General features: G+C 43.3%; 2 protein-coding genes across 3 annotated transcripts; both read right to left on the reverse strand.

The window, feature by feature from the left end:
- Nucleotides 1-6,672: 6,672 nt before the first annotated feature.
- LOC129812146 (glutathione-specific gamma-glutamylcyclotransferase 1-like) lies at nucleotides 6,673-10,041 on the reverse strand. Of its 2 annotated transcripts, XM_055864067.1 has the most exons (3): nucleotides 9,439-10,041; nucleotides 9,250-9,285; nucleotides 6,673-7,736 (listed from the first exon to the last, which is right to left on the reverse strand). In XM_055864067.1, the coding sequence occupies exons 1-3, from the start codon at nucleotides 9,610-9,612 to the stop codon at nucleotides 7,371-7,373; spliced, it is 576 nt and encodes a 191-aa protein (XP_055720042.1). In that variant the 5' UTR covers nucleotides 9,613-10,041; the 3' UTR covers nucleotides 6,673-7,370. The 2 variants fall into 2 exon arrangements, with proteins under 2 accessions (XP_055720042.1, XP_055720043.1); XM_055864068.1 differs by lacking the exon at nucleotides 9,250-9,285.
- Nucleotides 10,042-13,553: 3,512 nt separating this feature from the next.
- On the reverse strand, nucleotides 13,554-20,550 carry LOC129811647 (delta-like protein 4). The gene is made up of 11 exons (XM_055863113.1): nucleotides 20,061-20,550; nucleotides 19,627-19,890; nucleotides 19,267-19,324; nucleotides 18,299-18,562; nucleotides 17,590-17,650; nucleotides 17,241-17,371; nucleotides 16,865-17,034; nucleotides 16,326-16,542; nucleotides 15,364-16,114; nucleotides 15,130-15,238; nucleotides 13,554-14,973 (listed from the first exon to the last, which is right to left on the reverse strand). The coding sequence occupies exons 1-11, from the start codon at nucleotides 20,112-20,114 to the stop codon at nucleotides 14,968-14,970; spliced, it is 2,085 nt and encodes a 694-aa protein (XP_055719088.1). The 5' UTR covers nucleotides 20,115-20,550; the 3' UTR covers nucleotides 13,554-14,967.
- Between the last annotated feature and the right edge of the window lie 5,782 nt (nucleotides 20,551-26,332).

Here is a 26,332-nt window from a genome sequence, read left to right on the forward strand (position 1 = left end):
ATCACCGTCCATGGGAACAGCTGGAGGCAGTTCGGAGAGCTGAGGAAAAGAGAGAGTGGAACCGGAGTTATGAGGGAACGCGTCTGGCACGGAAGCCCAAAAAGCCCGTGAGTAACACCCAAAAATTTCTTGGGGGGGGGGCTAAGAGGTAGTGGGCCAAGGGCAGGTAGGAGACCTGCGCCCACTTCCCAGGCTTACCGTGGAGAGCGGGAGTACGGGCAGGCGCCGTGTTACGCAGTAGAGCGCACGGTGTCTCCTGTACGAGTGCATAGCCCAGTGCGGGTTATTCCACCTCCCCGCACTGGTAGGGCTAGATTGGGCATTGAGCCAGGTGTCATGAGGCCGGCTCAACGCGTCTGGTCTCCAGTGCGTCTCCTCGGGCCGGCATACATGGCACCTGCCTTACGCATGGTTTCCCCGGTTCGCCTACATAGCCCGGTGGGGGTTATTCCACCTCCCCGCACTGGTCGGGCGACCGGGAGCATTCAACCAGGTAAGGTTGGGCAGGCTCAATGCTCAAGAGAGCCAGTACGCCTCCACGGTCCGGTATTTCCGGCGCCACCTCCCCGCCCCAGCCTAGTACCTACAGTGCCTACACTACGCACTAGGCTACCAGTGCGTCTCCTGAGCCCAGTTCCTCCTCCACGCACTCTCCCTGTAGTGCGTGTATCCAGTTCGGTGCCTCCAGTTCCGGCACCACGCACTAAGCCTCCTGTGCGTCTCCAGAGCCCTGTACACACTGTTTCTTCTCCCCCTACTAATCCTGATGTGCTTGTCCTCAGCCCGGTGTCACCAGTGCCGGTACCACGCACCAGGTATAGAGTGGGCTTTGAGAGTACAGTGTGCCCTGTCCCTGCTCCCCGCACTAGTATGAAGGTGCGTGTCCTTAGCCCGGTGCCTCCAGTTCCGGCACCACGCACCAGGTCTACAGTGCGCCTTATCCGGCCAGAGCCATCCGTCTCCCCAGCGCCGTCTGAGCCATCCGTCTCCCCAGCGCCGTCTGAGCCATCCGTCTCCCCAGCGCCGTCTGAGCCATCCGTCTCCCCAGCGCCGTCTGAGCCATCCGTCTCCCCAGCGCCGTCTGAGCCATCCGTCTCCCCAGCGCCGTCTGAGCCATCCGTCTCCCCAGCGCCGTCTGAGCCATCCGTCTGCAATGAGCCTGCAAAGCCGCCCGTCTGCCATGAGCCTGCAAAGCCGCCCGTCTGCCATGAGCCTGCAAAGCCGCCCGTCTGCCATGAGCCTGCAAAGCCGCCCGTCTGCCATGAGCCGCTAGAGCCGTCCGCCAGACAGGAGCCGCTAGAGCCGCCCGCCAGACAGGAGCCGCTAGAGCCGCCAACCAGACAGGATCCGCCAGAGCCGCCAACCAGCCATGAGCGTCGAGAGCCGTCAGCCAGCCATGAGCGTCGAGAGCCGTCAGCCTGCCATGAGCGTCGAGAGCCGTCAGCCTGCCATGAGCGTCGAGAGCCGTCAGCCTGCCATGAGCGTCGAGAGCCGTCAGCCTGCCATGAGCGTCGAGAGCCGTCAGCCTGCCATGAGCGTCGAGAGCCGTCAGCCTGCCATGAGCGTCGAGAGCCGTCAGCCTGCCATGAGCGTCGAGAGCCGTCAGCCAGCCATGAGCGTCGAGAGCCGTCAGCCAGCCATGAGCGTCGAGAGCCGTCAGCCAGCCATGAGCGTCGAGAGCCGTCAGCCAGCCATGAGCGTCGAGAGCCGTCAGCCAGCCATGAGCGTCGAGAGCCGTCAGCCAGCCATGAGCGTCGAGAGCCGTCAGCCAGCCATGAGCGTCGAGAGCCGTCAGCCTGCCATGAGCGTCCAGATTCGTCAGTCAGCCATGAGCTGCCCTTCAGCCAGAAAGGGCTATATACCCAGAACTGCCCCTCAGTCCAGAGCTGTCTCTCTGTCCGGAGCTGCCTTTCAGTCCGGAGTTGCCCCTCTATTATGATCTCCCTCTCTATCTTGATCTACCTCTTTATTCTTATCTATCCCTCTGTCTTGATTTATCCCTCTGTCCCGGTGCTGTCCCTGTCATGGATGTTACAAAGAGGATTTTGTGGGATATGGGTGGACATTTTTAGGGGTAGATGGAGGTTGGGATTGACTATGGTGGGGTGGGGACCTCGCCCGGAGCCTGAGCCACCACCGTGGTCAGATGCCCACCCAGACCCTCCCCTAGACTTTGTGCTGGTGCGCCCAGAGTTCGCACCTTATGGGGGGGGTTATGTCACGTTCCTGACCTATTTATGTTAGTTTGTTATGTGTGTTAGTTGGTCAGGACGTGAGGTTGGGTGGGCATTCTATGTTTTCTGTTTCTGTGTTGGTTTTGGGTTGCCTGGTATGGCTCTTAATTAGAGGCAGGTGTTTGGCGTTCCTCTAATTAAGAGTCATATTTAGGTAGGCGTTGTCACAGTGTTCGTTGTGGGTGATTGTTTTCCGTGTCTGTGTAATTGTTTGCACCATACGGGACTGTTACGGTTTGTTCGGTTTGTGTAGTCTAATTGTCCTATTCATGCGTTCTACTTGTTTTATGTAAGTTCGTCGTTTAGGTCTGTCTACACCGTTTGTTGTTTTGTTAGTTTAATCAAGTTCGTGTTTTCGTTTAAATAAATATGTGTTCAAACTTCGCTGCGCCTTGGATCCCTCAATACTCCTCCTTTTCGGTCGAAGAGGAGGAGGACCGCCGTTACACGTATTCACCCCTGAGTCAATACAGTGCCTTGCAAAAGTATTCAACCCCCTTGGCATTTTTCCTATTTTGTTGCCTTACAACGTGTAATTTAAATTGATTTTTATTTGGATTTCATGTAATGGACATAAACAAAATAGTCCAAATTGGTGAAGTGAAATGAAAAAAAATTACTTGTTTAAAAAAATAATAAAAAACGGAAAAGTGGTGCGTGCATATGTGTTCACCCCCTTTGCTATGAAGCCCCTAAATAAGATCTGGTGCAACCAATTACCTTCAGAAGTCACATAATTAGTTAAATAAAGTCCACCTGTGTGCAATCTAAGTGTCACATGATCTCGGTATATATACAACTGTTCTGAAAGGCCACAGAGTCTGCAACACCACTAAGCAAGGGGCACCACCAAGCAAGTGGCACCATGAAGACCAAGGAGCCCTCCAAACATGTCAGCGACAAAGTTGTGGAGAAGTACAGATCAGGGTAGGGTTATAAAAAAAATATACGAAACTTTGAACATCTCACAGAGCACCATTAAATCCATTGTTAAAAAATTGAAATTATATGGCACCACAACAAACCTGCCAAGAGAGGGCCGCCCACCAAAACTCATGGACCAGGCATGGAGGGCATTAATCAGAAAGGCAACAAAGAGACCAAAGATAACCCTGAAGGAGCTGCAAAGCTCCACAGCGGAGATTGGAGTATCTGTCCATAGGACGACTTTAAGCCGTACACTCCACAGAGCGGGGCTTTACAGATGAGGGGACAGAGATAAAAAAACATTGCTTAAAGAAAAAAATAAGCAAACACGTTTGGTGTTCGCCAAAAGGCATGTGGAAGACTCCCCAGACATATGGAAGAAGGTACTCTGGTTAGATGAGACTAAAATTTAGTTTTTTGGCCATCAAGGAAAATGCTATGTCTGGCACAAACCCAACACCTCTCATCACCCAGAGAACTACATCCCCACAGTGAAGCAAGGTGGTGGCAGCATGATGCTGTGGGTATGTTTTTCATCGGCAGGGACTGGGAAACTGGTCAGAATTGAAGGAATGATGGATGGCGCTAAATACAGGGAAATTCTTGAGGGAAACCTGTTTCAGTCTTCAAGAATTTTGAGACTGGGATGGAGGTTCACATTCCAGCAAGATAATGACCCTAAGCATACTGGTAAAGCAACACTTGAGTGGTTTAAGGGGAAACATTTAAATGTCTTGGAATGGCCTAGTCAAAGCCCAGACCTCAATCCAATTGAGAATCTGCGGTATGACTTAAAGATTGCTGTACCCATCCAACTTGAAGGAGCTGGATAAGTTTTGCCTTGAACAATGGGCAAAAATCCCAGTGGCTAGATGTGCCAAGCTTATAGACATACCCCAAGATACTTGCAGCTGTAATTGCTGCAAAGGTCGCCCTACAAAGTATTGACTTTGGGGGGGGTGAATAGTTATGCACGCTCAAGTTTTCAGTTTTTTGTCTTATTTCTTGTTTGTTTCACAAGAAAAAATATTTTGCATCTTCAAAGTGGTAGGCATGTTGTGTAAATCAAGTGATACAAACACCCCCAAAAATCTAATTTAATTCGAGGTTGTAAGGCAACAAAATAAGAAAAATGCCAAGGGGGTGAACACTTTCGCAAGCCACTGTATATATGGCCAGTTTATTATGTACACCCATCTAGCACCAGGTCAGACCCCCCTTTGCCTCCAAAACAGCCTGAAGTCTTCGGGTCATGGAAATATTGCTCAATTGGTATCAAGGGACCTAACATGTCCCAGGAAAACATTCCCCACACCATTACACTACCGCCACCATCCTGTACCATTGACACCAGGCAGGATGGGGTCATGAACTCATGCTGCTTATGCCAAATCCTGACTCTGCCATGAGTATGACGCCACAGGAACTGGGATTCGTTGGACCAGGCAATGTTTTTCCACTCCTCAATTGTCCACTTCTGGTGATCGCGTACCCACTGGAGATACTTCTTCTTGTTTTAGCTGATAGGAGTGGAGCCTGGTGTGGTTCTCTTCTGCTGCAATATTCCAACCGTGACAAGGACCGACAAGTTGTGCGTTCCGAGATACCATCCTGCACACCTCTTTTGTACTGCTCCATTATTTGCCAGTTTGTGGCCCGCCTCTTAGCTTGCACGATTCTTGCCATTCTCCTTCGACCTCTCATCAATGAGCTTTTTCCACTCACAGGACTGCCACTGACTGGATATTTTTTGTTTGTTGCACCATTCCCTGTAAACCCTAGACACTGTCGTGCGTGAAAAGCCCAGGAGGTGGGCCGTTTCTGAGATACTGGAACCAACGCGCCTGGCACCGATGATCATACCACGCTCAAAGTTGCTTAGGTCACACATTTTGCCCATGCTAACGTTCAATCGAACAGTAACAGAATGCCTCAATGTCTCTCTGCCTGCTTTATATAGCAAGCCACGGCCACGTGACTCACTGTCTGTAGGAGAACGGGGTGATGTACCTAATAAACTGGCCACTGAGTGTATATATTTATTTTTGGAGGGGGGGTGGGGACCCCCTAGAAGTCCCCTCCCCCTCCGGAAAGACACAGTGCATGTCAGAGCAAAACCCAAGCCATGAGGTTGAAGGAATTGTCCGTAGAGATCTGGGGAAGAGTACCATCATCATTGAAGGTCCCCAAGAACACAGTGGCCTCCATCATTCTTAAATGGAAGAAGTTTGGAACCATCAAGACTCTTCCTAGAGCTGGCCGCCCGGTCAAATTGAGCAATCGGTAGAGAAGGGCCTTGGTCAGGGAGTTGACCAAGAACCCGATGGTCACTCTGACAGAGCTCTAGAGTTCCTCTGTGGAGATGGGGAACCTTCCAGAAGGACAACCATATCTGCAGCTCTCCACCAATCCGGCCTTTATGTTAGAGTGGCCAGATGGAAGCCACTCCTCAGTTAAAGGCACATGAAAGCCCGCTTGGAGTTTGCCAAAACAAGATTCTCTGGTCTGATGAAACCAAGATTGAACTCTTTGGCTTGAATGCCAAGATTCACGCCTGGAGGAAACCTGGCACCATCCCTACGGTGAAGCATGGTGGTGGCAGCATCATGCTGTAGAGATGTTTTTCAGCAGCAGGAGACTCGTCAGGATTGAGGCAAAGATGAACGGCACAAAGTACAGAGAGATCCTTGATGAAAACCTGCTACAGAGCGCTCAGGACCTCAAACTGGGGCGAAGGTTCACCTTCAACAGGACAACGACCCTAAGCACACAGCCAAGACAACACAGGAGTGGCTTCGGGATAAGTCTCTGAATGTCCTTGAGTGGCCCAGCCAGAGCCCAGACTTGAACCCAATCGAAAATAGCTGTGCAGCAACACTCCCCATCCAACCTGACAGAGCTTGAGTGGATCTGCAGAGAAGATTGGGAGAAACTCCCCAAATACAGGTGGGCCAAGCTTGTAGCATCATACCCAAGAAGATTCAAAGCTGTTATCGCTGCCAAAGGTGCTTCAACAAAGTACTGAGTAAAGGGTCTGAATACTTATGTAAATTAAATCTTTCAATTTTTTATGTTTAATATATTTGCAAACATTTCTAGAAACCAGTTTTTGCTTTGTCGTTATGGGGTATTGTGTGTAGATTGATGAGGGGGGGGGGGAAACGATTTAATCAATTCTAGAATAACGCTGTAACGGAAACAAAATGTGGAAAAAGTCAAGGGGTCTGAATACTTTCCGAAGGCACTGTGTAGAAGTAGACTGAGTGGCCTAATGGATAAGATGTCGGACTTCGAATCGGAAGATTGAGGTTTCGAGTTTATTCGTGGCCGTTCAATTTCACTAGCTTTACTTGTTTAGACAGGTTCCCGATTTCCCTAAATAAGACATGTCTGTTGTTGCCTAGAAAAGTTAGGACATTGTTATGTAGATTTAATAATCACAGACTGCGTGGCCTAATGAATAAGGAGTCTGATTCTGCATCAGACAATTGAGAGATAGAGTCTCTTCATAGTTGTTAAAATCACTAGCTTTCTTCATTTAGATAGGTTCCCAATTTCTCTACATAAGACATATCTCTTGTTGCTGGGAAAAGGTAGGATGTTGTTATATAGCTTTAATAATCTCAGACTGCGTGGTGTAATGGTTAAGGTGAAACTGTGGTACGCCACTGATGTAAAGGTAAAATGTTCTGTTTTATATGAGTAGATTCTTCAATCAGCCTTCATAGTAAAAGACCATAGGAGACTACTGTATGATTAAGTTATTCTTTGATATGTAATCAAAGTATACAATAAATTCTGTTCATGGCTATACTAAAAAGCAGATTTGTGTACAAACATAGTCCTTATTAACCAAGTTACTGGTAAAGGTTAAGGTGAATTCTGTCACCATTTTTGCACAAGATTGCAGAAAATATACAAATTTCAGATTTCCCTTTACACACCTTGTAGAGAAACATACAGCACCTTACTTGTAATCGCATTGCCCATTTAGCTTAAAACATTTCAATGTCATGAGCGTTCACAGACAATGGACAACAAAAACAGTGATCATGACATGTTGACCCTTTTTATGAGGTGTAGTGACTCGCACTCTCTTCATATTGTCATTGTCTTCACATTGATGATATTAACAAGTAGGGTTGGGCGTGTCGTAGCATTGAGTGGTCGTATCGTTGGTCTGATGTGAGTATCCCTGACCCTGGTAGTTCAGATGAGCAGAGCCAGGGCGGCTGCCTCTATGGAGAAGAGATGGTCATCCTCTACCTCAGGACAGTACAGCCTCATGAACTCAGCCAGGCGAAGGAGGTACTCTATGTTGTGGCCCGTGTTGCCTCTGCAGATGGCAATCTGAGCAGCTATCTCTGTGGGAGTGGCAGGCCCAAGGTATATAGGGTTGTCAGAGGTGGCGATGTAGACCAGGGCAAGCAGAGACCCTTGGCACTTCTCTCTGGGAGTGAACTCCACCATCTTGGTGACGTAGCCCCCCAGCACAGCCTCTCTCACATTCAGATACTGTAGAGACTCCTCCATTTGGGAGTCGCTGACCTCGTAGGCTACCCCCCAGGTGCAAGCCTGCAGTGAGAAGAGATGGATGTTAGACTGGGGAAGGAGAAGTAGGTAATCAGATTGAACATATAGAATATATTGATAATTTTGACCAAGATGCGCACCTACAGCAAGACATCAATATCACCTGAGAAAGTATCCGAGCCAGCGAAACAGCAACCCTCTGTCTTAGCACGTGTAGCCCGTGTATCTGATGCCGTATGGCCAAAAAGAGTATGACGTGTTATTATTTTTGGCCAAATAGCATCAGATACATGGGCTACAGATACTAAGAAAGAGGGGTGCTGTTTGCCTCGCTCGGATGCTTTCTCTGGTGAAATAGATTCAGCCTCTTGCGAAATGAAGAAAAATTATGAAACATGGATAGACACAATGATAAATCATACATTTTTGGGGAAGCCTGGCTTCCCTTGGAATCCATGAATACACAGCACTTTGTAGGCTGAATGTCATTACACTTACAGTGTTTGTAATAGGTGTCCTTCCATTCAAATTGCGGGTGCACAGTGCACTGTTCAGATGCTGGACTTACTTTGGAGTAGATGAACATGTGCAGGTAACCTACTTAAAGGAGTAGTTCACTATTTTACAGCTTGATGTTAGATGGTTCCTCACACTGAAAATAGTCTATGGGCCAAGAGAAGCTGTAATCCATTGATCCGTTTTCTTTAAACAGCCACTACAAACTTCAGCTAACTTTAGCCACCACAAGCTAACAATCAATGGAAGTGCTGGAGGCATGTTTTTTATTTTTTATTATGTCCAAATCACCTGAAATCAATTCAAATCAACTCCCTATTTGGTTTGATGGTACTTAAGGTGGTACGTTGGCCATTTTTTTTTAAACATGGTCAAATGCCACCATCACTTCCATTGATTGTTAGCGTGTGGTGGCTAAAGTTAGCTGAAGTTTGTAATGGCTGTTAAAAGAAAAATGAACCATGGACTACAGTTTCTCTTGGCCCATAGACTACTTTCAGGGTGTGGGACCATCTAACATCAAGTTGTAAAATAGTGAGCTTCTCCTTTAATCTACTTTTCGAAGTGATTTGTTTGACAATCAGATAAAAACATAATGGCTGGTTGTGTTCATGACACATTAAAAGGTCAAAGTTAAATTACATGTCTTTACTATAAAGCCCATAAAAAATAGAGACCCCCCTAATGTCACAGTATAATTTGCACTCTGGATGCCACTTTCAAGTGAATTTACAGATGTATGCTAAAATCCTTATAACAAATCCCGACCTTGAATCCAAACACTGTAACAGGTGTTTTGAAATTGATGTATGATTTATTTGATCAGGGAAATGTACAAAACCTAAGCTCAAACATTTAACCAAAAAATCTGCCTCGCATCGATTAAGGTTCAATATGTTATGCCCCCCCCCCCCCCCCCCCCCCCCCAGTGTCAATGTATTTTACAACACAAAGTACAGTACTTATTCATGGTAGACAGGATCAAAACAAATGTGAGCTGTATGTGTGTTCTGGGTTATTTTGAAACAAAGCCACTTACATCATGATCTTCCACTAAAGTCACCACTCTACCTGGCTGTGGAGGATAAGTTTTTTTAAGACATTTTTTTATTAGACTTTCATTTGACTTCACACTTTCTGTAGCTCAACAGTTTGATCTGAGATAATATGATGTCTGTCTACAGCAGCAGAAAATATACTGATTGCATTTCTGAAGGTAAAGACTTACCAAGTCTTTGTCTCCTCGATGAAAATTGTCCCCATGCCAGAAGCGTCTACTATATCCTTTGATATAGCCGACATAGTTTCTCTTGTATTTGAAGTCTGGTTTCCAGACTAGTGAGCCATATCCGAATATCCACAGGCTGGGTTTTTCTGGTGCAGTAATGTCCAGAAGCTTCATTAAAGTTAGTTGGTCGTGTTCAGGTAATATTTAAGAGAAGATGTAATGTTTTCCCTATTTTCTTCTGTCAAGAAAAAGCCCGCTGGGCACACACCGGTTGAATCAAAGTTGTTTGCTCGTTGAACCAAAGTGGAATAGACGTTTAATTGAGGTCTGTGGCCAGTGGGAGCTGTTATACGATGTTACCGGTGGAGCTCACTCTCCTTTGTAGATGCATTCCGAAGCATGAGACCGCTAAACTATTCGCTATAAATGCCGACAGTGGTTTTTCCGAGGCGTTTCGAATAGTATTGCTAATGCGTAATAACCCTATCATAGCCTACCCAAAGATGTTGATAACATGTAAAAGAGCTGATGCATAGGCCTAGTATCTCTCACCGCAACTTCTATCTGTACAATCAGTTTGGTGTGTCTACCAACCAATATGCAGTAACGTTACTACTACAACAGTATATTGGTGTACAGACAGACACGTGTATGTGTTGTGGCGGGACGTCAGACCAAGACGTTGCTGACCAATGATATCATAAAAGAGGTCGTACTAGAAGCACAAACCGACCAATTAGAAACCTTATCGAGAGCAAAACATTCTCTGGAATCCTGTTTTCGAACGTTACAATGTCGCCATAACAACGTATCTGACGAACAGACACTGAAAACAATAACATGGGATTATATGAGTGATCTGTAGGGGAGAGTGGGGAAAATTGAGCCAAATGCGTAAAGTGAGCCACAACTGTTTCTAGGAAACCATAAACAAAATTAATCATTTGACCAAATATTTAGGAAGAGGTCATCATTTCATGGAGTCTGTGAAGGAAGAAACCACATGGCATGGAAAAAGAGGTAAGCAAATTGGGTCCTCAAAAATATTTGCACAAAGTCAAATGAATGTATTGTGTTAGAGGTTTCATGATGCTTGTTTCTAAATTGTTTATTTTTTTTTAAATTTATTTAACCTTTATTTAACTAGGCAAGGCAGTTAAGATCAAATTCTTATTTACATTGACGGCCTAGCAGGGAACAGTGGGTTAACTGCCTTGTTCAGGGGCAGAACGGCGATTTTTACCTTGTCAGCTCGGGGATTCGATCCAGCAACCTTTCAGTTAAAATTATTAAAAGACAAAAAAAGTGGTCTCTTGGCAGCACTTACCCCAGGTATGGGGTAAATTGTGCAAACTGAGGTAAATTGTGCCAAGAGACCACTTTTTTTGGACAAGCTATGTTTTCAAAACTGAAATGTTTATATTAATTCTGATTATTACCAGGGAAATATATGTGGATATCTTTATCGGGAAATAATACTATTTCTATTGACGGGGTAATGCTGAATTTAAAAAAAAATCTCAATTTACCCTACTCTCCTCTACTGTCTGAATTGATTTTGAGCATCACAACTGTTTTGATAAGAGAGGGGATTTATTAAGTGGGTAATTTAATCTTTACTTGAGGTGTCACTGGAAGTAATGTACAATGTAGCCTACTGTACTTGCAATCTTGTAGTCGTTTGATTTACTGAAAATGGTATCTAATAATCATGAGTCACATAAAAGACAGACGTATAAAGTAATTCATGAATTACTTCATTCATTAATTCTTCCATCCGTTCATTGTATTTCAGAGGATAGTTTACATAACACAGAAACGGCAAGCTATTTTTGCCCCATTTACAGGATGTTGAAGCTCTTACATTATGTTCCCTGGTTATACATAGATTGACAGTGACACTGGCTGTCCAATGTCCAAACTTGTGAGTTGAATTGAGTATATCCTGTAAAAATGCTTTGCTTGAGATCTTGCAATTCCACCATGGATGTTGGTGTGATAGTAGTGTTTGAAAAATACATGTTTATTCTCTTTGAAGTACTTTGAAGTACTGTATGTATATCAATGTTTGCTTCATTGCTCTCCACTGTCAGGAAAGTAAGGCAAGCAGCAAGCATGCAGTCTCTTTTTAACCATGTGTGAAAACGGAGCTCCCATTATATCCTTGAGTGTCACATAGTGTGATACCGCAGAAGCAGCTAATGAGATTAGCTATAAATAGAAGCATTAGCTTGCAGAATAAGATCCAAGTATTGTAAAGCCCTTTTAACATCTGTTCTCTTCTTAGGTGTCTCTCTAGCACCCTATGTAAGCTTGTATCATACCTGATCAATGAATGACGCTTAAGTAGCCGATTTACCTTCAGCCCTCTTTGACCTCAGGCTAGGACAATGATGTTTTGGTCCTACCGTGGCATGAACAACACAGTCTGATAATGGTGTTCCATATACAATAGCTTATTTGATATCATCACAAAATCTTAAAATATAGAATACTCCCCTTGCCTCTAGTTATCCAATTCTTATTTTAAGTATTGAAGGAAATATTGGAAGTAACTTTCATGTATGGTTTACTGCCCCCATGTGTTAATTAAGAACGTTACAAAAAGAAAGGAAACCTCTGTCTGAAGTTACTGTATTTCCTGAGATCAGATGCCATTTCCTCAATGTTAACATGCAAATTATTGTCAATACACTCTATTTTGAAAACTGTTTTAGGTTTAATTTAGATTTAATTCTCATTGTTTGAGTGTTGTAAAGCAGTCATTTACTATTTTCTTTATATTCCTGAAAGTCACTAGTTGGGGTCTCCTCAGTCGAGCACTTGATTCTCTTCTGTTCAAGCTGGCCCGAAGCACGTTTAGGTACTCGCTGTCTATCAGTCATTTACTATGTTTGTTTTTTATAGGACTTTGAGGATTTTTGTGATGAATAAATGCCTGTATAATCAAACATCTTATCCTTGTGAAGAACATAGAGCAATTGATAATGATGTTTGCAACCGTGGGAAATAGGAATGGGAGAAAACATTTTTTATCAACATGCAGTCTTTTTGTAACAGATGTGAGAGAAAAGTTGTTGGCCGGTGTCCTGTACATTTTAATCTGACGGGATGCAGGAAATGATGTCAATTGGCCAAAAACAGGATGCTTTGATTATAACACAATGAAAATATGTGGCTTTATGGTAGATGTCTGAAAGGTTTATAAAATGGGAAAGAATATGTGAAAAAGACAAAGATGTGGGTGTTAGGGTTGTTAAGACGAAATAATGAATCAAACTAATCAATATAATAGCAGAGATAGATGATCAGGTGTTAAGCATGTGATAGTTGTCTTTGTTGGGAGATCTGGACTGGCTGGGGTGTTGTGTTGGCTTTAGCACCCCTTCAAGGCTGCCGGTAACTTGGCACTGGACTCTTGGGGCCCTATTTGCTGCGTTCACGCTCAGTTAGAGAGGAGGCACTGATTTTCCCAGTGGTGTAGGGTCACACCCCAAAGCATCTGCCTGGTTTTGTTAAGTAGCCTCTTTTCCAGATTGTGTTCCCTCCTCGTCTCAATATTTTAACTTATGGGGTGGACATCCAAGGAAACAGCTTGACATTTTAACACCAGAAAAGCCGAGTGAGTCATTTGGACTCGATATGAATTTAAAATTCTATTACCTCTACAAGTGTTTAAGTAATGTCCCCTCCATCCTTGACTTTTCCTGAATAAGTTTATTTAACACATGTATGTTGTAAGAATTTCGATATCACAAACAGTTTTGTCAAAAAAAATTATCCTACAGAGTCACATGCAGCAACGGATAGCCTACAATAACATAAACTAATGAATATGCTATTGAGTTCTTTTTTTTTTTAAATAGTCTTATTCTGATGTTACCCAGACCTTCATAAACACAACCCACATATTTATTTCTTCGATAGCATATATGAAATGTATTTATTAGACTGTTAAGAGCAGATGAGTCAAAATGACTGCTCATTGACTCAAATGGAGTCAAGCCAGTTTAAAGCAACTTGAATGCTTGACAACCAGGTGCATAAGGATGAGATTGATGTTCTTTTTGGAGAAAAACCCCCACTTCCATACAAATATTGACCATTCTGTGTACTGTACTTCAAAAATTTTATTCATTTTTTTTTAATATATAACTTTTGTCCATATTTCTCACATTGCTGTCAAATACAATACTGTCCACTAAATGATTGCGTGCACATTGATTTCACATCACATTGACTCACCAGTCACCACCACCACATGTGATTACTAGAACTGCTACAAGGTCATACATCATCTAGACAATGAAGCCATTTCCACAAAAGGGGATGGACTTCAACGGAAGGTTCTTGATCATTCCAATATCTAGGCAAATTGAAAGCTCTATAGTTGACCACTTCTACTCAACATGAAACCAACAAACAGTGTACCAGATATGTTTTCATTGTTTAAAAAACAACAATCACAACAACATTAAACATTAAAATAAATTCAACTTTTTGGGCATCAAATTGAAAACCGTTGTACACCGACTTCTAAATTTATAAATATACATTATATACAAAATAATCGTATAAAACATAATAGAAAGACCAGTGCTTCATAATATTTAAATAACTAGTGAAATACTAATTTTTAAAAACAACATTATTGGTTCAGTAATGTCAATTCTAATTATAGGCGTCCTTGGTATGATAGTCACTTTTGTTTTTCTTTGTTTTCATTTCTGGGCAATGTTGCATAATAAGAAGTAAAAATAGCTTCTTCTTGAATCCCCCTGGCACTACGTCATTTATTGCATCAGTTGTTTTCTCTTAAAAGTATTTTCCCTTCAGTTTTTGTTGTGCAATGGATCCAAGAAGAAGCAGGGCATCAAGCTCTATAACCCATACTTAAGGCTCTGTGATTCGGGATGCATACATTCTTTATTAACATTTTTTATGTAAAAAATAATAATAATAATAATTTACAAAATTGACATAGGCCTGGGTCTCAAATATTCTCAAAAAATGAACCGTTTCTAGTATTTTTTTTCTCTCCTTGAAAGTTTATTAAACAAAGTCTCCTTTTTTGCATACTGTAGCACATCACCAGGGTAAATGGAAGTAGCTGGCTTCTTGTTGGCAGTAAGTTGATTGGTTGGTTGCTGATGATCAAAATAAGGTGGAGTATCTCCAGACAGAGCCCTCTCGTCCTGCTGATGGGCAAGGTGGCATAAACACATAGGCCTGTTTTCCATGGATATGGTGGGACAAGTCCTGTCAAGGGGCTGAATCTGTCAGTCCACCCTGAAGGTGAAACATCCAAAAGTCCAAGTTGTGTATTATTTCTCACAGTCTGTTCAGTCCTTACATTCTAACAAAGTTCTGTAGTTTGAGTCCTATTGCATTCATAGAGCACACCGGCTCGGTCCAGTTATCAAGTTTTCTAGAGCAGCAATTCACAGTTAAATAAATCCCTGTCTGTTTCTACACTGTAAACAGTCCAGAAGATATCCATTCTTCAGAATGTCTGATACCCTCCATGTATTATACCTGGTAGTAGAAGACAAAAAGTTAACTAGTTTAATCATCAGAGCAATATAATGGAAACCTTGATACATTTTTGCATTGCTGATTGATAACTGTTAATGACACGCTGTCAAGAGTTGCAGGAACATGTTCAGAGGAAATGTGAAAAAATAAGCTTACCTCAGTTGCTATGACGCATTCATTTTTCTCCTCTGCTATCACAAACACAGACTGGTATTTTGAATCTCTTGGAGAACATATCGTTGCTATCCTACACTCTGGCCTTTCGCTGTAAATGAAAAGAAAACATGTCAACACTTAAAATCCAAACCACTGTCATTTATCAAACACTGGAGAATAGGAAGTAGGTCAAATCTATCCAGGTTGTCATCTGCAGGCAGCATTTGAACTTACCTGTACTTTCTACTCAACGGCATTTTCTCCTCTATCGTCTTTTTACAGTTCTCATCTTTATCATCTTGCGACGGTTCCTCCTTGTACTCCTTGGAGGTTTTGTAGTCCAAGTGGTAGTTGATGTGTTTGTGGTTTTGGGACTTCTCCCTGGGACAATCCACCTCTAGGTCCAGGTCCACCTTTTTGTTGGTGTTCTTCAGCTGCAGGTCAGAAATGAGGTTCTCCTTCTGGAAATGTGAAAGGTTGTTCATGGTCTCTGAGTCCTGCTCCCTCTTCCTCTGCTGCTGGATGTGGCGCAGGACCATGGCCACCATGAAGATCAGCACCAGGAGCACCACCAGGCCCACACCCAGACAGATGGCTGCCCAGTGGAGCCTGTCTTGGGGCTCTCTAACGGGGCTGGGGCTGGGGCTGGGGGGGATGAGTAAAGGCACATCGTAGTACTGGCACTGGGTGCCGCTGAAGTGGGCTGAGCAGGTGCAGTCAGCAGGCTGGCCTTTGGCCCCATTGGTGCAGGTCCCACCGTTCAGGCAGGGTTTGGAGGCACAGCTGTCAGTGGGCTTGTCACAGTTGCGGCCGGTGTAGCCCAGGGGGCAGATACAGGTGTAGTCGTTGATGCGGTCCATGCAGGTAGCTCCACTGGCGCAGGGGTTCATGGAACACTCGTTGATGTTGATCTCGCAGCGTGGGCCAGTGAAGCCTGAGCGGCAGCTGCACCAACGTGTGGTGCCATGGATTACACAACGTCCACCTGAACAGAACAGCCCAGCATTATCAAACAGTGCACTTCATATTCAATTGAGGTTAGCTCTAATGCAGATGTCTCTAGAGAGAACATTCCAAATTGATTTGTTTGAGTAAGTGCTCTGTACTGACGGTGTAGAAAAGAACTCAAAGACAATAAACAAATTCCTTCTAATTGTTGTTGTTGAGATGTGGAGACAGTGGAAACTATCACATACCATTTGTACAGGGCAAGGAGGTGCATTTGTCCACTTTCTTCTCACAGTTGAGTCCAGTGAAGCCCCCTGGGCACTCGCACATGTAGCTCCGCCCATTGTCCCTTTCTCTGCACTTCCCGTGGAAGCAGGGTGAATCGGCACAAGTCAGCATTCTGTGCTCGCAGTGCGTCCCCTCGAACCCCTGTGGGCATGCACACCTATAGCCGTTCTCAAGGTCCTGTTGGCCACAGATAGACAGAGGTTATCACAGCCCACTGTCACAGGAAACAATCCCAGCAAAATTCAGTGTAGGTTTCTTGCTGTGCCTCTCATTTCGATGCCCTTGCGACTCCACATTATTATCTCATAATTCTCATGCCCCCTGTGCCCCAGTTTGAATTACATTCATTTACAGGAGAGAGTATGTGAACTGGCTAAAGGTCTGTCTGTTGCATTCTTCTATACCGGCCTAGAGATGTGGATAGATACAGGAAAAACAAAAACAGGAAAGCCTGTGTGTGCTGTGTGTTGTGGGAAACGGATAGGCTTTCCGGGCTTACCAAGCACTGGCCTCCGTTCCGACAGGGCTGGCTGTCGCACTCCCTGACCTCACTGTCACACTTATCCCCTGTGAAGCCCGGCTGGCAGGTACAGGTGTAGCTCCCCTGGCCCGTGTTCATACAAGTGGCCCCATTACGACACGGCTTGTGATGGGTGCAATAGTTCAGATCTGTGGATAAATGTGTATATGAAAAACAGTTACTCCCCGGCCCTAGTCTCCTATCATAATCAGGATGCCTGATGACTCTTGCAATATTATAGGAACATGTCATATTTATACTGTCATATAGCATGTGGTTTCCCCCTATGGGTTATTGAACAGCAGTACTTCTGTATTGTTTCACAACAGGACCCAGAGAAGCCTGAGACACTGACCTTGGTCACAGAGGAGGCCTCCCCAGCCCTCTTTGCAGGTGCACTGCCAGGGCTGCTGACAGGTGCCATGTTTGCAGGATGGATGCCTTTTACACTCATTACAGAAGGTCCCCTGCCAGCCCTCTCTGCATCTGTCACAAACAAAACATCACACCTTTAGCACTGTGTACTTACACACATGCAGGCAAATACACATGCAGGAAGGCAAGCATGTATGTAAACACACACACACACACACACACACACACACACACACACACACACACACACACACACACACACACACACACACACACACACACACACACACACACACACACACACACTAGATTAACTATTGTATACTTACACACACTGTCCTGGCCTTGAGCAATTTCCATTTATTTTGCTGCACCCTTCCAGGCAAATTGCTGCATATAAAAAATTAGACAAAACAGGAACTTTATTTCTTTGTAAACTCATTCAACAATAGATCATAAAGCTTCTGGCTCGGATTAGGAATCCCCTTCCCACTGTTGTAGTATCAAAACGGTTACCTGTCTATTTCTAATGAAACCTTAATTTGCTGTTTCTGTGTTGTGACATTGAATTTGCATGGTTACAAGACTAGTGTTTAACGGCTGGTTAGGCCTGAGCAGATGCTTGGTCTCAAAAGCGGACAGCTGCCCCATTGTTGTTGGTAGGCTGTTGAACCCTGTTTGCAGCTGCTGCCCTACCGCTCAACAATAGAGCACGCAATTTAGTGGCGCGTGGCTGATAATAATGCCGCGATTAACCCGGCGCGTGCTGCTTTACCAGAACGCTACCCGGGATTATTCTACCCACATGTGCCCAAAGTTGTGAGAAATCTAGGGGTGAAGGGGCTGGGTTGGAAGGGAGCGCGCCTCGCTATTTTCGCTCATCCTTGTCACTCCAAACTGCAAATCTAAGCCTTTCTAGAGCAGCGGCATCTCGACACTATGGGCCCTATTATGCAAATACTTTGAGAAATAACATCCTACTATATATTGTGAAAAGTCTTCTTAAGAAACCCAGAACATTTTATTCTGATTGCTTACGTTCTTCGCAGTATTGTCCCTTCCAGCCCGGTAGACATGATATTTGCCCGTCAGGGTTGCAGGTGTAGTGGCCAAAACGGTCGTCTCTTGGAGCGCATATTTTTGAACAACTGTCCCCGTAGTAATTTGCATGGCAGATGAACCGGTATGAATACCTTAACTCCGTCTGCCTCACACTCTGCACATCCTGGGACCACTCATCTCCTACTTCCAACTTTCTTTGAATGGCAAAATAACTAATCAATAAGGCAGGGTTGTTTGTATCTGTTGGGATAGAGAACAAAAAACATGCGTCAAGATAGTGTGGCCTATCAAGTAGCCTACTACTGTATGATTGCATGATTAAAAAAAAAAGCCAAACAAACAGTGCACATTGTCTTGAATTATTTCTCTCAATAGGATAAATAGATGGTAAATATGTAATGGAAGTTTTCAGTTTATGATAGGCATATATCAAGGCCTGTGCCCTATTCTTTCAAGTGGGTCGGTGGACGGCGATTGAAATGTCATCTTCCTTTATGTCAGCAAAACATGTTCAACCCATTATTCCCCTTCCAAAGGGCGGAACAGCAAAAGGTGTAAAATACAGGAAAAGCAGTCATGAGGCTTTTGGCAAGGTTTAGATATTCTCACTAAAGACTTGAACACTTTCCCACGCTTAAAATAAACCAAAGGAAGTGCGATTGTGTTGGACACAGAGCATGAAAGAAGTGCTCTGTTGCACGTAATTCATCATTACACATGGACATCAACACATTCATATTTCCAAGTTTCATTATAACGGCAACATTTCTTTATACATTGCATTTATTAATACTGCATAAATTGCATTTATTTATACTGCATAAATTGCATTTAATTATAATGCGTAATGATTTAAATCTAGAGCATAGGGAGTATTTGTCATGCATCTGTAACAGTGCCATGTATCCCTCTAGCGGTGGTCATGTATGTAGCGCGCCACTCACCTTCAGGTAGGTCCGCTGAAGGAGAATACCATGCTTCAATGATTAGAGAAAACGAGCCCTAGGAGTGGAGAAAAAATATTATCCTACCATGAGTTTCATTTTTTCAGTTACACATATTTTTTCCCTATTTTTTTCTTCTTTAGATAACATATATTGAATGATATGTGGACTAGGCTAATGACATACTAACATGTTTTCATAAATCCTCATGCACGTCTGTATAGGTTAGTGCAGTTGTTTGATTTATGCTTTGCTCTTCACCACCCATCTTATTGCAAACACCGTTATTCAATGTATCAATAGGCATATATATTCTCAACCACTTCAATGTGGTATTATAGGCAATGCATAGTGTCTTACCGGCCATGCAAAGTGGGTGAGTGGCAGGCGAATAGGTTTAGTGAACGTGCCGTCCTCCATGACGCTGAACGAGTTGGTGCCTAGTACAGGTGTAACGACACTGCCGAAGTAGCAGTCACCTGGTGACACTACGGTCTGGTAGTTCTTCAAGCAAACTCGGAAAAAAGTCCTACACGCTGGACTACAAGATACGCCGTTTGCCAGCAAACCTCTATTATTCTGAAACTGATGAAGATCAAGCTCGAATACACCAGATCCCAGAACCTAAAGGAAGAGAATCAATTAATAAATATAGAACAATATTCCATTGCAATAATTTACATTGCGCATTATTATAGGCGTATTATATGCTATTACATGGTGCATTATTAAACTGTTGCTGTGTCAACATCTAGGCATGAATGATTCCAATAATAGTTTAACTATAAAATTACCTGCTTAAAAATCGTTATAATAATTGCGATGATAAAGGTAAACCAAGTTGCCATTCTTTTCCACAGATCGGTTCGTATCCTTTGAAAAATAACCTGTTCTCCACAGAGGGCTCCTATTCCAAGCAGTGATGATGAAATATGAAATTTGGAAATGAGAAATAAATAAATCCTTCTTCAAAACCTTTTTGGGCGAGACCGAGCTCCGCAATCCAAAACGCGCAGAAGTTTAGAAACCTTGTTATCCAGACAGTGAGATGCAGGTTAAACGCATAACAGTAACGTCAATATCCACAGTTTATTCATCCTTCTGTCTTTACGTTGACCTTCCATCTTGATCCTGCTGAAAATGTGTTTTCTCTTGGCGTTGTGTCGATGCAACTCTTGCGCTTTGCTTATACAGAAAGCTTCTGGTGGCGCCAAGATTGTTGTGAAAATGTGGCAGGACATCAGTCACAGAGAACTCTGTTTCTTAATGAAGGGTGTTTCACGTCTCGGTTCACGTTATATACTTGTGTGTCATTATGAATACTGTCAATCAATAAACACCGCCCCTTTCCATCCACGCCTGTTGCAACCAACCCTCATGTCCAATTTTAATAATCCTGCCGTTGTCTCTCGCAGGAGACAGACTTCTGACTATCAACAATTCGGCATCTGTTGATATGTTTTTGGTTCACTGAAAGGGGTTTTCAGCACGTGTAGCCTTACAGCAATTTTGAATTTGTTTAACAAAGGATCATTTATATATGTTGTTACGCACTTTTATTCCAAATATATTTTGAATAATTATTATTTTATTAATTATTAGCAATTAAATGTCATCCTCTTTATTTGATGTTATTATCAGTAATTAATAAATTAATATCATAGCATTTGTACGAAAATCCTGTCTATTTTACCCTGTCTATAATTCATTGTGACTCGTTATCTCTCCCAGATTGTACCTTTAACATTGGATAACTATTAGTTAACATTTGATATAGTTTGTGTGGTTTATATTGCACTAGTAGACATTCCTGATAATCGTAAAACGGATTACCATTTCCTTTTTTTTAACCTGTACATCAATTTTGCACTCTCCAATTGGCTGTGCGTCATTGGGTGCGCCCTCATCCACAAAGATGCCGCGTGCCTCTTTGGTCGCGTGCCTACCATTATCACTGACCACACATCTTTGTTAATGCCACATATTATATAGAATAGTGAAGACGAAGCGGGAGATAACCATACAGCTGTATGATAATGAGCTGAGCTCTATCCAACCCACTCATCAGAAATGTGAAGAACTGCTCAAATCCAAACTTCCAGTCTCATTCTCTCACATAATTATTTTAACAGACGTTATCAAGACATGTACTTATGTTAGTGCATTAAATCAATATTGTTTTTCAACTTTATACATGTTTTTGTTTACAAGTTTGATTATTATTGTGTGTTTCAGTAAACATATTAGATTATTGTTGTATATTTCGTGTAAACTAAGTGTTAATTACCCTGTTCACGTTGTGTTGATTTCTATTAAATAAATGCCCAGTAAAATACCATGCCACCTGCTCAACCAACCTCCATTATATTACCTTCACTGGCAGACAGCCAATTGTGGAAATTGAAGTGGGGGGAGACTGTAGTCCTACTTATTATATGTTAGTTTAACTTTTACGCTGTTAAATAACTTTCCCTCTTTCCTTTTTAAGATCAAATGATTGTTGAGAGAAGGAAGCCAAAATTAATCCAATGAAGTAAATGTAGGACTTAAACAAATCATTTAAACCCTCCATACAGTTTTATCACACATAGACCCATGCTGGGTAACAGCATTGTTGGCTTTATCACTTATTGAGCAGACCGCCTTGTCCAGCAGGATTTACAGTGGAGGAGTGAGGGAACAGGATTTACGAACTGTTCCCTGGCCAGATGAAGGTGTCTTATGGCAGAACACTCCTGCAGAGATGACCTCATCTACACCCCCCACGTTTGACTTATTGGTTGAAGGCGATTCTGTTGAGCACAGGGACAATGGACTATTGAGTCTCACATCTCAAATTCACTGGAGCCCTTTTCCCACCATTCACCGTGGCACACTGGACTGGTCCTGTGGAGAATCGCTGGAATTTTCAGACTGGTCTGTATAGACGAGAGGTTTACTCAAACCGTACAGTAGCAGTGATGCTCAGAATGTCAGGAGATCAGAGTCATAGCACCTGAGCTCAGCCAGACTTTTGTAGGGTTATTTTCCTGTTTTCTTAAGTGATAGCATGGATGCAATTTGTAAAAAGGCAGTTTATTCTGACTGAATTTATTCTGAGTCATACCCAAGGCCCCTCATACACACTTCAAAACTTCTACACAGATGAATCATTTAGGAGGTGGTAAATTAATAACTGTACAAGTTAAGTTGCCTGGATTTGTAACCTATATCCTTTAAATATGATAAATAAAAACAGACAGCATCAGATAGGCATATGGAGCTGTATCTATGCTACACTTGGTGTCATCAAACTTTCTCACTATTTACCCATCACCCCTTACCTCCCCAATCCCATTTCATCACTATTTACCCATCACCCCGTACCTCCCCAATCCCATTTCATCACTATTTACCCATCACCCTGTACCTCCCCAATCTCATTTCATCCCTATTTACCCATCACCCCGTACCTCCCCAATCCCATTTCATCCCTATTTACCCATCACCCTGTACCTCCCCAATCTCATTTCATCCCTATTTACCCATCACCCCGTACCTCCCCAATCCCATTTCATTACTATTTACCCATCACCCGCACCTCCCCCAATCCCATTTCATCACTATTTACCCATCACCCCGTACCTCCCCAATCCCATTTCATCACTATTTACCCATCACCCCGTACCTCTCCAATCCCATTTCATCACTATTTACCCATCACTCCGTACCTCCCCAATCCCATTTCATCACTATTTACCCATCACCCCGTACCTCCCCAATCCCATTTCATCACTATTTACCCATCACCCCGTACCTCCCCAATCCCATTTCATCACTATTTACCCATCACCCTGTACCTCCCCCAATCCAATTTCTTCACTATTTACCCATCACCCCTTACCTCCCCAATCCAATTTCATCACTGTTTACCCATCACCCCTTACCTCCCCAATCCCATTTCATCACTATTTACCCATCACCCTGTACCTCCCCAATCCCATTTTATCACTATTTACCCATCAACCCGTACCTCTCCAATCCCATTTCATCACTATTTACCCATCACCCCGTACCTCCCCAATCCCATTTCATCACTATTTACCCATCACCCCGCACCTCCCCAATCCCATTTCATCACTATTTACCCATCATCCTGTACCTCCCAATCCCATTTCATCACTATTTACCCATCACCCTGTACCTCCCCCAATCCCATTTCATCACTATTTACCCATCACCCCGTACCTCCCCAATCCCATTTCATCACTATTTACCCATCACCCTGTACCTCCCCAATCCCATGTTATCACTATTTACCCATCACCCCGTACCTCCCCAATCCCATTTCATCACTATTTACCCATCACCCCGTACCTCCCCAATCCCATTTCATCACTATTTACCCATCACCCTGTACCTCCCCAATCCCATGTTATCACTATTTACCCATTAACCTGTACCTACAGTACCCCAATCCCATTTTATCACTATTTACCCATCACCCCGTACCTCCCCAATCCCATTTCATCACTATTTACCCATCACCCCGTACCTCCCCAATCCCATTTCATCACTATTTACCCATCACCCTGTACCTCCCCAATGATATTTCATCACTATTTACCCATCACCCTGTACCTCCCCCAATCCCATTTCATCACTATTTACCCATCACCCCGTACCTCCCCAATCCCATTTCATCACTATTTACCCATCACCCTGTACCTCCCCAATCCCATTTCATTACTATTTACCCATCACCCCGTACCTCCCCAATCCCATTTCATCACTATTTACCCATCACCCTGTACCTCCCCAATCCCATGTTATCACTATTTACCCATCACCCTGTACCTCCCCAATCCCATTTCATCACTATTTACCCATCACCCTGTACCTCCCCAATCCCATTTCATCACTATTTACCCATCACCCCGTACCTCCCCAATCCCATTTCATCACTATTTACCCATCACCCTGTACCTCCCCAATCCCATGTTATCACTATTTACCCATCACCCTGTACCTCCCCAATCCCATGTTATCACTATTTACCCATTACCCTGTACCTACAGTACCCCAATCCCATTTTATCACTATTTACCCATCACCCTGTACCTACCCTAATCCCACCCTGTACCTACCCCAATTTTATTACTATTTTTGTGCCCTTATTCATTTGAGCATTTTAATATTGTGGCCTGAAATAATATGACATTTCAGCCTCTACCCTTTTAGGGTTATTTACACTCCGCCAATGCAAACTTTAACCTAACTGTCTCTATTCTCTCACATATTTGGAAACGAGACATAGGCCGTCCATAATTCCATCTGCAGCAGCCCTTTTCGCCCATAATTTTTCTTTGTGTCAGTGTTTTGTAAAGCTGCCCTCTCTCTGATTGTTCTCCTGCCTTTTAGCTTGGATCTAAAACCCTTAGAAATAAAATGTTCATTGGGAAACAAGAAGGTATGAAGGTGCATTTGGATTTAGCTTTAACCCCTGCTGCTACTAATAGTTTCTACAACAAAACACTGACATTACACGTCTCTATAAGCCTCTATTGATGCTAATATATTACCAAAACATATTGAAATATGAAGATACCCCTTCATCACCAGTCAAGTCAAGCGTGATCAAAGCATTTTCATAACTTAATTTATTTCAGCTGTGTGTCCACATTTCTTACTGTAAATCTGTATTGTCTCATTGCCAGTGTAAGTACTGTGTCATCTCTGATATGTGCCTATTTTCTTCACTGTTCCAACAGTATCAACACACTGGGCATGTGCAATGGGAAATTAGCTACAGTGTTAACAGATGGCGCCTTTTAGGCCAAAAACCTGCCCCTGTTTAAGGCACAGCGGTTTAACACTTCTTAACAGCACATTTGATCTCTATGCTCCAATCTGTCCAGTGAATCAATGGAGCTTTTGATGTGCTCTGCCAATGGATCTGAGGCTGGATCTAACTATGTCGCCCTATACGAAGAGAAGTCACCTGCTGTCATGACTAGAGAACCCAATGCTGTTTGTCCTCAACACTGCACTCTGCTGCCCTGTTTCATCTGAAACTGGAGCTACACATGCAGTTATTCAATGCTGCATATGTAAATTCTCTGCAAAGTAGAGTCTTTGTAGAGTTTGTAGAAAATATCTGAATTCAGCGGTTAACCTCAATTAGTTGGAATTTTCAAAGCAGTAATGGCAGTCATTTTTGAAGAACAGCATATTTGCCAGGGAATATGAATGCAGTGCAGCCTCCCTTGTTTGACAGGCTTCCAGCACCAAGCACAGTTTCCTGATAAACCCTTTCTGGGCAGGCAGCAGGATTTATACCTACAGTATATTAGGGAGTGGTGGGTGAGAGGAACTAATGTCTGACACATGGATGCAATACAGTGTAATGGAACCAGATGATGGATTGTTCTCCATTTGCTTCCAAGGGAACACGTGGAGATCCGCTATAGCTGCAGTCATAGAAATACACAAATATACCGTTTCCATCTTCAGTAATTCACGTTTTGTTTGTCACTCTCCCATCATGAGAGTTGCAGTCTTGATCTTCATCTTCATAGTAACCAGTAAATTTAGACAATCCTGTAGGTGAGGTGACAGCACCTGCACTGCAGATGGCTGCTGGCTCTGGCGTCAGACGTATTAGAAATGAGAGCCGCGGGCTGTTTTGGAACTTTTCAACCACCCCCTTGGTGTAGTGTTGACTAAACAGTGTCCTGTCAGCACTCTGCTACCCCTAGGACAGCAATCACAACACTCTTCTATAACTGGGGCTGTTTCGTGCTGCCTGGGATTTAGGTGACACTAGGACAAAGAGGACATGGACTATTATGTAACTAACTGCTCTCTGGACACACACTAGAAGTCAGTTGGTTAGCATGTTGAGTCAAGTTTACAATGTGGTACATGAGGATTCAGCCATTTGGATCTGTTAGTAATAATAATAACACAACATGTGTACAGTGATGTATAATAGGTTGATGCATAAACAAGTAGCTACTTACAGTAGCATATGTACTGGGGTTAAAACAGGAACGTTTCCTTTTTTTAAAGCAATGTTTTTAAGGTT

Source organism: Salvelinus fontinalis, chromosome 15 (genome assembly GCF_029448725.1).
Source record: "Salvelinus fontinalis isolate EN_2023a chromosome 15, ASM2944872v1, whole genome shotgun sequence".
Classification (NCBI taxonomy): Eukaryota; Metazoa; Chordata; class Actinopteri; order Salmoniformes; family Salmonidae; genus Salvelinus; species Salvelinus fontinalis.

Bases quoted from the DNA above. Each gene is read 5' to 3' on its own strand.
- LOC129812146 (XM_055864067.1), bottom strand. From the start codon at position 9,612: ATGAAGCTTCTGGACATTACTGCACCAGAAAAACCCAGCCTGTGGATA. The intron at 9,286-9,438 runs GTAAGTCTTTAC...TATCCTCCACAG, and splicing joins ATCGAGGAGACAAAGACTTG to CCAGGTAGAGTGGTGACTTT. The intron at 7,737-9,249 runs GTAAGTGGCTTT...TTCTCACTGCAG, and splicing joins CTTTAGTGGAAGATCATGAT to GCTTGCACCTGGGGGGTAGC.
- LOC129811647 (XM_055863113.1), bottom strand. From the start codon at position 20,114: ATGGCAACTTGGTTTACCTTTATCATCGCAATTATTATAACGATTTTT. The intron at 18,563-19,266 runs GTGAGTGGCGCG...CTATCCCAACAG, and splicing joins TTCAGCGGACCTACCTGAAG to ATACAAACAACCCTGCCTTA. The intron at 17,372-17,589 runs GTAAGTATACAA...TGTTTGTGACAG, and splicing joins TCAAGGCCAGGACAGTGTGT to ATGCAGAGAGGGCTGGCAGG.